At 39.3% G+C, this 13,442-nt stretch overlaps 1 protein-coding gene across 1 annotated transcript; it reads left to right on the plus strand.

Moving 5' to 3' along the window:
• The first annotated feature begins 9,574 nt into the window (after positions 1-9,574).
• Positions 9,575-13,180, plus strand: gsdf (gonadal somatic cell derived factor). The gene is made up of 5 exons (XM_061061900.1): positions 9,575-9,935; positions 10,882-11,039; positions 11,161-11,250; positions 11,373-11,500; positions 12,855-13,180. Exons 1-5 carry the CDS (start codon positions 9,820-9,822, stop codon positions 13,002-13,004), a joined length of 642 nt encoding a protein of 213 aa, XP_060917883.1. The 5' UTR covers positions 9,575-9,819; the 3' UTR covers positions 13,005-13,180.
• The last annotated feature ends 262 nt before the right edge of the window (positions 13,181-13,442 follow it).

The following is a 13,442-nucleotide window of genomic DNA, read 5'->3' on the forward strand; positions in this document are numbered from 1 at the left end:
GGATAAAGCCTTGAGAATAACAGAGCCGAGTGTCTTGGACAGGACTCGTGATCACATAAACAAAACAACATGGAAGTGGATTAGGATTAAATCTAACTATGGTTGGCATCTATGCTGAATAAACGGATGAGGGCTCTGAGAGAGGGCGGCAGTACTTTACCTTCAGCTCACGACTTGTCATAGCTGTTACCCAGGGTAAATACATTTTTCACAATGTATTTCCTAACTTTAACAAATAGGCCTATATGTGCACTAATTAGCATTGCTATCTACTTAATATATACCTTTACTAATGAGGAGAGGACTTTTCAATTTAATGAAAGAAGTCAGGCTGAATTTTTTTTGTGAAAATTTTCAACATTTTTGAAGTCAACATTTTTTCATGAAAATGTTCCAAAAAATTTTAGGTCAATTTTTTTTTCATATTTCCAAAAAGTTTCAAGTCAAATTTTTTAAGTCAAATTTTTTTTAATTTTTTTCATGAAAATTTTTTAATTTTTTTCATGAAATTTTTTTAAATGTTTGATGTCAACATCATCATATACATCAAAAAATACTTGAAAATAAAAAAAATATAGACATTTTTTAAGTCAAATGTTTTTCTTTTTACTTTCAAATAAAATTTCATGAAATTTTTCAAAAAAAAGTTGACATTTTTTCCATGAAAATTTTCGACATTTTTGAAGTCAACATGTTTTCATTAAATTTTAGACATTTTTGAAGCCAAACTTTTTTCATGAAAATTTTCGACATTTTTCAAGTCGACATTTTTTCATCAAAATTTTCATGAATTTAAATCAAACATTTTTCATGAAAATTTAAACATATGTTGAAGTCAACATTTTTTCATTAAAATTTTCTACATTTTTGAAGCCGAAATGTTTTCATGAAAATTTTAGAAATGTTTTAAATCAAAGATTTTGTTTTCCCCTTCATCTGCTTTAAGGCACTTAAATGATTGTCCACATGGTGTCTCCTGAAGACCCTGAATAGGGGCTTCGCCTTCCTCCATTTGCAAGTATGAATGAAACATTTTGCCAGGAGCATCAGGTTGCTCATCACTAAGTCACATCCACTGTCCTCGAGTCCCTGATCAGCCGTTAGATTGGTTATTGACTAGATATTTCTATCCTTCCAGTGCTGTAAGAACAAAGATTTTCCTTGGAGTGTGGAGTAAAGTTGTTGGTATACCTGAGTCTCCAGTACAACAGTACCTGCTTGTGGTACTACAGTGAGGTCTAATACTAGTTAGGCATTTCAAGCAGGCATATCAACACCACCTGATGAATGGACAAACTTTTAATCACGGATTTGACTAATTTAATGTTAATTTCAGTAATTCCCTTCTGATTGTCTGTGTTGCTGTTAAGTCTGATGTGTCTTTTGTCTGAAGTGTCTTTGTTTTTATGTGCTGCAAAACAGAAACATGCTGTAACTTTTGTAATGTTACTTTTAATCTCTTCCTGTATAATAGATTAAATGAAAAGTGAGTGAAGAGAATTTGACTGGGAATTTCTCAAACTGAAAGTCACATTTTAGTATGAACTCTACGACCTAGCTTTGTAAACAAACCTCTGTGGAGACAGTAACAAACAGAATTTTAATACAGCATTTACACATTCAAAATGAATCGCTTGTAAAACCACCATCTTTATAATTATTTATTGGATCAGATTTGTTGATGTTATGAATTCTGTTTTTGCAGATGAAATTAAAGTGCAACTGGTTAATGTTTTTAATGAACCTATTCGGTATGGCCATTGAGTATGCAGAATAAATGCATCGTACTAAGGATTCCTATTTAGTTAACTTTGTCCTTCCAAATACTGTCATGTCACCTTGCAGACACATATTCAGCTGAGATTTACATTAAATAATTCTGTCTTGTATATTGAAGGTTTCACTGCCTCCGTCTCACATGGAGGTATTTCTCTGAGGCTTCAATAGGAATGTTATCGGCCTCTGTGAGGTTATATCTCCTAAGAATATTGCTTCTTCCTGGCAAACTGAACTGCAGACGATTGTTTTTAGATGCTACAATGATCGGTGAGTGGAGCGAGGGATATCTCACAGTTAGATACTTCATTAAGTATTGTATTGTACCTGATACAAACCAGTAATCTCGATTTAATTGAAGCATTTGATTTGAACCAAGAGAACTGTTTATGATTTGGGTGTCTCTCCAGGGCTCCAGGATGGTGTTAGGGTGTAGGGTTTCTGCATTTGGTGGGGGGGGGGGGGGGGGGGGGGGGGGGGGATCTGTCCACCCATTCATCAAGAACCATGCTCCAGTCACCACTTATAATATTTTTTTCAGTAACATATTTGAGTTGTAAAACGTTATCTTTAATATCTATAAGAAGGTTTTTTTGGTTTTAAATTGTGTTGCAATAGCCATAAACATGGTACAAGAATTAGAGAGGATAGTTCTAGATGTTACACACACAGAACGACATGTTTTAGTTGTCACCACCTTCCCTGGAAATGTAAATGGATAATGGGTTTGAGCGTGTACAGCACTTTTCTAGTCTTCTGACTACTCAAAGCCCTTTTATACACTGATGGCAGAGGTTGTTATGTAAAGTGACCATCAGAAGTAACTAATCTCATTCATACACATTCATACGCCGCCGCCAAAGTAGCAGGAGGAATTCGGGGTTAAGTGTCTTGCCCGAGGACACATCGGACGTGTTGCCGCAGGAGCTGGGGATCGAACCACCAACCTTCCAGTTGAGAGACGACCGACTCTACAAACTGGCCCTCAGCCGCCCCGGAAGTCCCATGCACCACTGAGCAGCTTTCATGGGAATGAACGGGGCTCCACCTCAAATGCTTTATCCATTGTATAACACATCCATGGTCGTTACGCAGCATCCCTGTTAGTATGATAAGCTACGCTAGCAAAGCAACACCTGCAACCCTGAGATTTACTGACGCATGTGAAGACCAGTATTGAACTTTGACTCGTGGTGCATTAGTGATTTTTTTTTCTATTGTTTAAAACAGCAGCAGCCTTGTCAACGACAGTGGTTGACATGTATACAGACATATCGGTGTTGCTAGCATGGTGTTTTGTTTCGGCTGGTTAAAACTGCAGCAGGGACTGTTAAAAACGGGACATTTGAGTGTTTTTTAATAACTTGAAAATAGTATGGTCCCGGTCAAATCAGGACATACGGCACCCTACCACAGGTGAAGTTCAATGAATGTAGTCTCTCCATCCTGCTACATTAAATCCTGCTACATTTATAATCAATCCATATTAAATTACACCTTGATGAAAGGCCTTTCAAAAAACACTGTAACACTACTCTTTATCTGTTCTCTTTTGTTGAAATACAGTTCAGGAATCTCTTTGCCTGTTGAATATCTGCATCTCGCACCCTCCAGAGTTCTTCCTCTTTGAATAAAGGCTCTTTGTGATCATCTCCAGGAGCAGCTGTTGTCGCTGTGACTCCCATTGATATTACCACGGGGGAAGTTGTGGGAGTCGTCTGATACTCAAGGACTCGGCTCATTCATGCATGGGTATAGGACGTCAGAAGCTGCAGTATCCCATAGGAACATCTGGTAGGTGTGTGTTTGTGGATGTGTTTTAAAAGGATATGGCTGACAATATAAAAAACTTTGTTTCGTGTAATTTTTCTCATGATCAATCAATCAATCAATTTTTATTTGTATAGCTTCAACTCATAACAAGTGTTATCTCGAGACACTTTACAAAAAGCAGGTAAAAGACCTTACTCTTTGTCTGTTAACATTACAAAAAGCAGGTAAAATAACTTACTTATTGCTATGTTACAAAGATCCGGCCTATCCATCATGAGCACTTTAGCAAAGCAGCAAAAGTTACAGTGGTAAGAAAAAAACTGTCTTATTAAAAGGCAGAAATCTTCAGCCGGATCCCCGGCTCATGACGAAACAGTCTTCACAGGCCTAGACTGCGCCGGGCTTGGAAAGGGATCGGGGGAGAGATGTGATAAGATGCAGGAAGAGGGATAGAGAGCAAGGGGGTGGGGGGAGGTAGACCGTCCATCAGCAATCCGGTGGGGAGGGGAGGGTGTGTTGTTCTGGCAGGCCGCCAACCCACGATCCGGTGGGGAGGGGGTAGTGGTGGGGTGGGGGTTGTTCTGGCAAGCCGTCAACCGACGATCTTGAGGAGCCTAGGAGAGCTCAAGAGCTCCCAGGAAAGTAGGTGGTTAGTGACTGAGATTTATAGATAGATACATGCAGTAATATGATGCACTGTATATGCACAGAGAGAGAGAGAGAGAGAGAGAAAGAGAGAGAGAGGAGCTCAGGGTGCCAGTTCCCCCGGTAGTCTAAGCCTATAGCAGCATAACTAAGAGCTGGTCTGCACCAGCACCAGCCCTAGCTATAAGATTTCAAAAAGGATGTGTTTCAGCCTTCCTGACTTCCTCATTATGACTGCTGCACTCAGCCCAAATCCATGTTTTCTTTCCCTGCAAATCTATACTCAAATTTAAAATATGGTGAATAATTTTCCACAATGAAGAAACTGGCTTTTAGCAACCCTTGCTGAATCAAAGTTTGAAACAAAAGCTTCGTTTCCACCAAGCCCCCGGTCAGGTTCAGTTACGTTCTGTATCCATTCATGGAGTTTCCACCGTCAAAAGTTGAGAATGGTACCAAAATAAGGGATCCGTCCTACCGTCCTACTTTTTTGGTACTCTTCTGTTGGGGTGCCAAGGGTGCCAATCTGACCCTAAAGGGTCCCTTTGTTTACTGTGTAAGGTTAGGGTTTAGGGTTAGGGTTAGTTTAACTTAATAGCGGGCTACACTGTGTTGGGCTGCTATGTCACACTATTACATAGCTGACGTGGTTTTCTCCATCTGGCTTACACTCCACTTATCAAATAAGGGTACGGTTGGAAACACAAGCAGGTTCAGGGTTTACCGTACTGAACTGTACCAAACTGTACTGAACCGAACCGGACTGCTTGGTGGAAACGGGGCTAAAGAAAGAAGTGATGTGATGATCAAGGGATTTTTTCCTGGAAAAAGGAAGTTGTGTGGTGTCCATGAGATTAATATCCGCCCCAGCATATCTACTTCAAACTCTTTGTTATCACCTACAAAGCGTTCCACAACCTGCACTCCCCCCTACCTGTCTGAGCTCCTCCATCGGCACACTTCCTTTTGACACAATCCTCCCCTGCAGGACTATCCATCGGTCATGGTGGGGGCAGGGCCTTCTCCGTTGCTGTTCCCACACTCACAGATTAAACTTTATTTGTACATTAATTTAATTCAAACCAACAATAAAGTTAAGAAAAAACAAACAAACATAAAATCTCAAATTTTGAATGAAAAGGAGCAGAAAGAAGACTAATATTATAATATCTACCCCTCTTTCACAAAGCATTTATTTAAAAAAAAAAAAACACAATTCAAAATAAAATAAAGAGGCTGCAGGCAAACACAGCCACTGTCAGCCCCATCGTAGGTCCTCGTTAACAAACTTGAGTTATGGTTCGCTACACTCTGAAAGTGGTCCAACACTGAGCAGTCAAGACCTGACAATAATTTAAGACGTGAGATTGAGATCTCCACTGTGCTGTTGAGACCTGTTGAACATCTTAGGTAAAAAAAAAAGCACATATTTGTGCTGCTGTGATGCCCGGTTAACTGAGTGCACAAGTTGCTTTAGGCTTTTTGTGGTCATGAAACTGAAATTAATAGTTACACCCCTCTATTGATTCAATATCGTCATTTTTAATGCTTGTAACTCATACTTAAATAATACATGATTTCCAATACTGACAAAAAAAAAACTCTCCTTGAAACAAAAGAGTATTACCAATTTTGAACACTTGGGGTTCAATTAAGGCCTCAACTAAACGATACACTGTATTTTCACACTTCATTTCTTCAAAAAAGAAATATAACTATCGCTGTAAGATAATTATGGTGGCATAAAAAGTACAATATCGTCTCTCATCATTTAGACATTTTTTGGTAAATTAAATATCCAAGAGAATCAAAGGTATCTAAAAAAGTTGTACTTTAGTACTTCACTTTGTACTTGAATGAGCTTCTTTCCACCGTTGTGAGCGGAGTGATTTCTGCACGTCTGAAGCAACCCAGTCTCATGTCAACATGTGTAATACCTACGTTGGTCCACAGCGCAAAAGGAAGTGGACGTTCGGTTCGCTTTTCCCATTCAAATCCTCCATTGATTTTTCACAAAATCCTTATATCAAGAGATTGGCGCCTGGGACCAAGACAACAAGCTACCCCAACACTCGAGACTATAGTACATTTAATTCGGCACCAAAACGGCATTAAAAACGGAAACAAAGGTATAGGTTCAAGACTGTGTACATCATTCAATCACACAAACTGTACAGTATTGTCTTTATGTATTGTTACATGTTATAGTTTATAATGTTGCTAATATGCATCGATCTGTTCCAATCGTTTTATTACATTTGGTTGTAATGAAAGACATCCATAAAAATGTAACGGAAATCATTATTTATTGCATAGGAGTTTAGTTTGATGTCTAGGGTCTGATGTGGGTCTGAATCGAACGTCCACTTCCTTCCGGTTCGTTGTTGATAGCATCCATAGCAACCACCATAGCAACAGTAGAAAACGTAACAGTCCAACGTTTTTCTATCGAGACCTGAGACCTTCGTAGAAACGAACAAACTAAAGATCATAAACATAAACCGAAAACGACAGATTATGAAGATACAATGTACATTTGTCACCAGAAAGGTTATCAAAACGACACTTAAGCCTCAAACTATTGGGTCGTCTGAAGAGTTCACTATTCTTACAAAATCACAAAATCACCATATGCACAAGATCAAAGATAAACAAAGTTTTACTATTTTTATTCAAACAGAACAGTGGATTCTGCATTTGCTTTTATCACAATCCTTTTTTTTTCGGGATATTTTTTAGGGCATTTTTGCCTTTATTGGACAGGACAGCTGAGTAGAGACAGGGAATGTTGGGAGGAGAGAGTGGGGGATGACATGCAGCAGAGGGCCAAGGTCGGACTTGAACCCACAGCCACTGCGATGAGGACTACAGCCTCCGTAAATGGGGCATGCAACATTACCGCTAGGCTGTCAGGCTCCCCGAACACAATCCTTTTAACAACAAAAATCATAGCACTCCTTCTCCCTGCAGTATTAATTATTTCTTACCACCGTGAATTTGCATCTTCACTTCACAATCATCACTTTTGTATCAGCATTGCCATGTCTTGTGTCAACTTGTACCAAGAATTCATGTGGCACTGTTGATGAAATATGGGTTGATATCCACTGCAGCAGATAAAGATGTGTATTTTGGCCTGCATGAGAAAGTTTAGTTGTGACCGCGTTCAGTGAGTCCTCAGAGGAGAGGGAATCTGAGGACTCAAAGTTTCTATTCCGTGCATGCCTCTGGACCTCGTTGGCGTACACAACAGTCAGTGTTGCCAAGCCTTTTGCTCTGGGCTTTGAGATATAAACATCACCTGCAGCACCAATCATAGCGTGGTGTAACATTTCCCCTCCAGATCCTGTCCTTGAATGACCCCTGCATAGGAAAAATATTAGTATTTAGTTTATCAGCTGAGATAGCTGCCCTTAATGTCGGGCCAAAAATACTGGATTTGTAATAATTCTGAGCCATGTGAAGAAGGAATACACAGCTTGTGTTTTATTTGTTTGTGCTCTGCTATTCGAAACATGTAAAACCTTATGTAACTGACACATGGTGTTTGTAGGGTGACCTGGAGTAATGACCTTTCATAAGCTCTTGGGGTTTTTTTGGGTTCATTCCATATGCGTTTTTGATTCTTTCTATTCTTTTATAAGTTAAGGGCATCAAGGTTTTTTTTTTTTTTATATATACTTTATTTTTCATCTTTGTTTTACAAGAAACACAGAACAAGTGAGGACGAGGGCAAGACAGTTCAAATAAGATCAAATACAAGAATGTAAAAGGCACAGGTACAGTACATAATGCATGGTACATTCTAATGAAAAAATATATATTTAGGAGTCTTTAAGTTTGTATAAATCCCATTTTCGCCAATATTCTTCTCCCTTCTCCTTTTGAAGTCGCAGGACAAAAGTCATTTTTTCCACATCGCTGATGGAATTCACAATGTCTCATGGTGGGAGGGTTCCTCTGAAGCCAACATTTAGTAATTGCTTTTTTACTTGCCACCATAACAATCTTTAAAAGGTATATGTCCTTTTTATCAAGACCTTCAGGAATTTTTCCAAGGTAGAGCGATGTGGAAGAGAAATCTGCGATTAATGGTCTCACATCTTTCCAGAAGGGCTGAAGACGTGGACAAGTCCAAAAAACATGTACACAGTCTGCCGAGACCACTCCCCACTCCCTCCAGCATGAGGCTGGAGAACCACTTCATTTCTGATTTGGGGTAATGAAAAATCATATCAGATTTTTCCAGCAGAAGTCTCGCCAAAAAAAAAGAATTTGTTGAAGTGGATTGATTTTTCCAAATTTGAAGCCGTGCATCTTATGCATAGATATTACTATATTGGCCTCTTTTTTTCCAGCGCTGTCTAACATAACCTGTTGCATCTTTGTTCATTAAGGTAAAACCTTTATAATTTTCCAGTTATGCCTTTGGTACTATTTGAATCATAAACATCAATAAATATGTGTGTTATTTTGGTGGGTTCGGCTAAATCCGGGGTGACAGATCTTTAGGTACCGGTAAAAATCCTCTTTACCCAACTCACAAGACTGACGCAAATCCTCAAAATTCTTTAGATGTCCACTTTGTATTATTATACACCCAATACAACAATTCTTTCAGTAACTATGATAATGTAGTTTGGTCCTTTTGTTGAGGTTAAACCAAAGGGAAATTTCCGGAGTAAACATGAAGCCAATGCAGAAAAAAAAAGTTCCTCGAGTGTTGAGGAATCCCCATTAGGTCCCATATTAAAGGTCACATATTGTGCAAATCTATCACTAATATGTGTCCTTATGTCTACAAATCCCCCAATTATGAGAAAAGTCCATCCTCTCCGTCTTTTGCCTGCTCCACTTTTCAGAAAGTGTGTGCTCAAACAGGCCGTTTGGAGATATTAGCTAGAAATTGAAAAATCAATAAAAACAGCATTAAATGGATTAAAAGCAGTGAAAACACAAAAGAAATAGAAGAAGTTAAAAGGAGCTGGACTCAATAAAAAGAGATAAAAAGCAGTATATTGAGAAAAGCAATAACATAAATAAAAACCAAAGGAGCAATGAAATGTTTGTTAGTATGGAGGACAACATTGTAACAAATAAAAGGCTGTTCAGTACAACACCACCTCTAACGACTCCGGTGATGGACGTCACATTGAACTTGTTCATTGTTGTTGGCTTGAAGTGGTTTCACATACTGCTCTTGTATGGATCTTTTGTTTCACCAGTGTCGTATCTTATAACATCTTAATGTACGTCATAACGTGAAGACAATGCCTATATACTCTCCTTTTTTTTCCCCTCCCTCCCATCTCTCATTCTTGTCTGTTTATCTGGACTTTAGGCTCCCTTTCTTTCACCGCCGGATCATCCTCCCCGTATTCTTTCACACACAGAACAGTGGACAAGACAACAATGTTAAGCATCTCAAGGCCAAGCTGGAGTACAAAAAGATAAAAACCCAGGTTCCCAAGCTCTGACAAACAGTACCTTGTGCAGCATCACTGACTGGTCACTTGTATCTCCTCCTCCTCCAACCAGAGGCACGGCGCTAACTGTACACTTTGTACACCGCGGCTCTAACGCTACATCAGTTGATCTACAGATTAACCATCCGTCCCGGGCACCATGTACTGTGCATTTATTGTATTCACGGTGCTTTTGGGCTCTTCAATGGCGATTGCATTTGTCTTACAGCCTTCCAGGGAAGAACCTGCAGCTTCTGCAAACTCTCAAACTCCCAGGTCTGTATCAATCGTGTTTATCCCTTAATATTTCTAATACCGCTATAAAGCTATTACTTTATGGTAAAAGCGACATGTCTTTCTATGCAGGTGACATTCAAAACTGCTCTCTTCATTGTTGTGCACGGATTCATGGACGTCATGACTTCATGTATGTCTCTGAGTTATATTTTGAGGCCTAGTTAAAGGAAAAAAAATGTATTCATTGTATGGACTATTTGTTTTTTTAGAAACGACGTGTGGTTCTGTTTAAGCTTCGGCAATCAATCACCTACTTCAAGTACATTTCTGTTAGGTGGTTCCACGGATCGTTGAGAGGCAGCGGCGTCAAGTAGTCACGACGGGCCCCAGTGCAAGCTGTTTTGACGGGCCCTAGTGCACGTGCACGTGCACACACACAATTAGGCTATACTGTATATTTAGCAACAATGTGTTAGATTGTAACAAAATGTATGCATAACTTGTCTTGAAATGTATATCCTATGATGTTATGATCATTTAAGGCTAACTTTATAGCTTCCATCCTCCTAACGTTACCTGCTGCATGGCTGTTGAAGCACGGGCCGAACTGTTGCATTGGTGCGGGGGGGGGGTCAACTCTCATTTAGGGAGCTTTGCTACCCTCTCCTCCTGTTCCTTTCTCTCCTGTCGTTTTTGTGTTTGAGAGGCATTTTGAATTGTTGGGAGATGTTCACTGTGCTCGCCTCAGATTTTTTTTGCCGCAACTAGTTACACCATATGATCACATATTACCCAGCAATCATCACTGCATATTTGGATACGCTTTCCTCACGGGCCCTCGTGCAGCTGCACTGTTTATATTTATGCCATTGTTGAGAGGCTATGTTGTTGTTTCTTTGTTTGTTTTGCTTTGATTTTGTAATTTCTGCCAATTCATTTTCAATATTGTGACCTATTTAAACAACGTGTGCTATTTGATAATCAGGTGCCAGGGTGAGTCATTGCAGTCTATCAGGAAGGGTCTCCTCAGGGCCCTGAATCTGCAGACTGAGCCACGGCTGCCTAACGCTGGGTTGGACCATGTCGGGCAGCAATGGAGGACCACCTTCAGCGATATCGCTCACAGAGCCAGAGATGCTGCAGGTAGGTGGAGTCCACTACGCTAACAAATTCCGATTGGTCCTAACTATCAAGCCTGAGCCTAAAAGTTAGCGGTTAACTCCCTCTCCTTGTTGTTTGTCCCCCCCCCCCCAAGTCCTTCCAGCTCCAGCTGTGTCTGGCAGCCTGGAGTCACCTGGTAGAAACACTACGAGCCTGAAGTGCTGTTCCATGGCCTCTGAGATCTTCATGAAAGGTTTGCATCAATGTCTTGATATGTTGTCTGTAATAAGAGCATGCACATTGACATGCACTTAAATATAATGTAAGGTAAAAATGTTGAAAATCATGCATGTAATATCCATTCTTCTTTTATAGATCTGGGATGGGACAGCTGGATGATCCTCCCTGTCAGCGTAACCATCGTCAGATGTGCACTCTGCAACCCTGATGGGAAAGTGCAGTGTCCATCATCTCACTCCGATGTCCAGGATGTAGACTCACAGGTAGAAAAACCGAGTTACCTTACTTACTACTGACTACGTTTAACAGAAATATGCCCCTTAGTAAAAGGACACCCAGCTAAGTGCCTTTGGAAACTTGTGTGTGTTGATCTAATGAAATGCCTTCTGGAGAAATACATAGATATGTAAAACACCTCTTGAAAAATTATGGAGATGTAAAAAAGTTGCATTAGCAGAATTGACTTGTTTTATTTTTAGTAAAAGTATATGCTGCAGCAGCACAAAACAAAAAGTCTTTCTTGACTGGATTATGATTACCTGATCAACAGTGCAAAGCCATCATTTGACCTTTAGACACTGCTGAGTATCAACAAATAATAAATATTGAAAAATGATTTTATTTATGTAATCATAAATTGTTTTTTTTCCTTTATCTGAAAAGTACTTTATTTATTAAACCTTTATTTAAACCAGGAGAGAAAAAGAATCTCTTTTTCAAGAGTGCCCTGGCCAAGACAGGCAGCAGCATGAAACCTTAAGCTGACAGGTTTATTTTGTAGTGTGGAATATTAGAGGTCGGCCAATAAAGCTGCATATAAAGTATAATTACTGCAGTAATAGAATCTGTTCCCGATTACTTTCAACCACTGTGCCTGAGTTCTTTGTGTCTTCAGCACGTAGCATAGTTTACTTGGTGTGTACTGGAGGTGAAACAGCTGCCAATAGATAAGTCTGTTTTTTTCTCCTTGTGCCAACAAAAACCTTCACCCAACACAAGCCAAGGCACTCCCTGAAGCTGTTCAACTGTGGACCCAGATGTGTTTTATGGAAACAGCAGACGGTGTTACTCTGGCAAAAAAAAAAAAAAGAGTTATCTTTAATTAAGACAACTTTAAAGACAATAAAGATACTACATATTACATAACTGAAAGTAAATAGAGTCCTTCATCTTTAAATCAAAAGGTTGCGTTTGTTTCTGTTTTTGGTCAGTTTTAGTACTGGTTAGAATACAATTTGTATTTTCTTGCCTTTCTTTATTCGCATGTTGAGGTTTTGAAATGAAAAAAACAAAAATAGTTATTATTTTAGTTACTTATTGTTTTGTTTTTTTTGTCAAATCTTGTGCAAAACTTGTAATGTGCAATGCATGATGTTAGTGTTTTTCATTGGTATGTGCTTCTTTCTTTACATGTGGGTTATTGTGTATCCTTGTTTTTTTAAATTATTGAGTCTAATGCAGCTACAAGGCAGCTACGTTTTTTGCAGAAGGAGTCCAAGACAAATTTCCCCAGGGGGCCATCGAGGTGTATCGTATTGTATCATGTCGTGTCATATCGTATTGTAAATACAGCAAAAAGTAGTATGCCTGACTTCTTCTCTCTTTGTCCTTCTGCAGATCCAGGTGCCATGCTGTCAGCCGACCTCACAGGAAAAGGTGCTTGTTGTTTATGTGGATGGATCTGGAACTATCGTCCTCTCCTCCATGCAGATAACCAGCAGCTGCAGCTGTGGACATGTCAACCTCCTGCAGCCCAGTGGAGAGTAAACTTTGATTTATAGTCCTGAGTATGCGTCATCTAGGACAAACAAACAAAGCAATGTGCAGGATTACTGTTTCTTACCAACAAACTTGCAGATTTTGTAGACTAGTTCTCTTCATTCTAGGTGTTATCTCACATCCTCAAAGCTTGTATTCAACACTGAGTGTGGGAACCAAACCATATTTGAACCCAGTTTTGCATTCCTGTGTGTCTGTTCAGCCAGAAAGAATGATACCAGCACAGGGAGCATTAGAAAACCAATCAGTTTTTATGTTAGGGTTAAACTTTTGACATGTGTAAGCCTAATTACACATTAAATAATATATTTATATATTATATATACTATATTTCTGCAGCCTTGTATTTTATGAAAACAAATTATTCCAAATTAAGCTTGGATAGATTTTGCCTGGGCAATAAAAAAATCTATTTCTGGCATTAAG

This window comes from Labrus mixtus, chromosome 17, assembly GCF_963584025.1.
Source record: "Labrus mixtus chromosome 17, fLabMix1.1, whole genome shotgun sequence".
NCBI classification, from domain to species: Eukaryota; Metazoa; Chordata; class Actinopteri; order Labriformes; family Labridae; genus Labrus; species Labrus mixtus.

Excerpts from the sequence above, each read along its gene's own strand:
- gsdf (XM_061061900.1), top strand. The coding sequence starts at position 9,820 with ATGTACTGTGCATTTATTGTATTCACGGTGCTTTTGGGCTCTTCAATG. Across the intron at positions 9,936-10,881 it reads GCAAACTCTCAAACTCCCAG|GTGCCAGGGTGAGTCATTGC; the intron begins GTCTGTATCAAT and ends TTTGATAATCAG. Across the intron at positions 11,501-12,854 it reads TCCAGGATGTAGACTCACAG|ATCCAGGTGCCATGCTGTCA; the intron begins GTAGAAAAACCG and ends GTCCTTCTGCAG.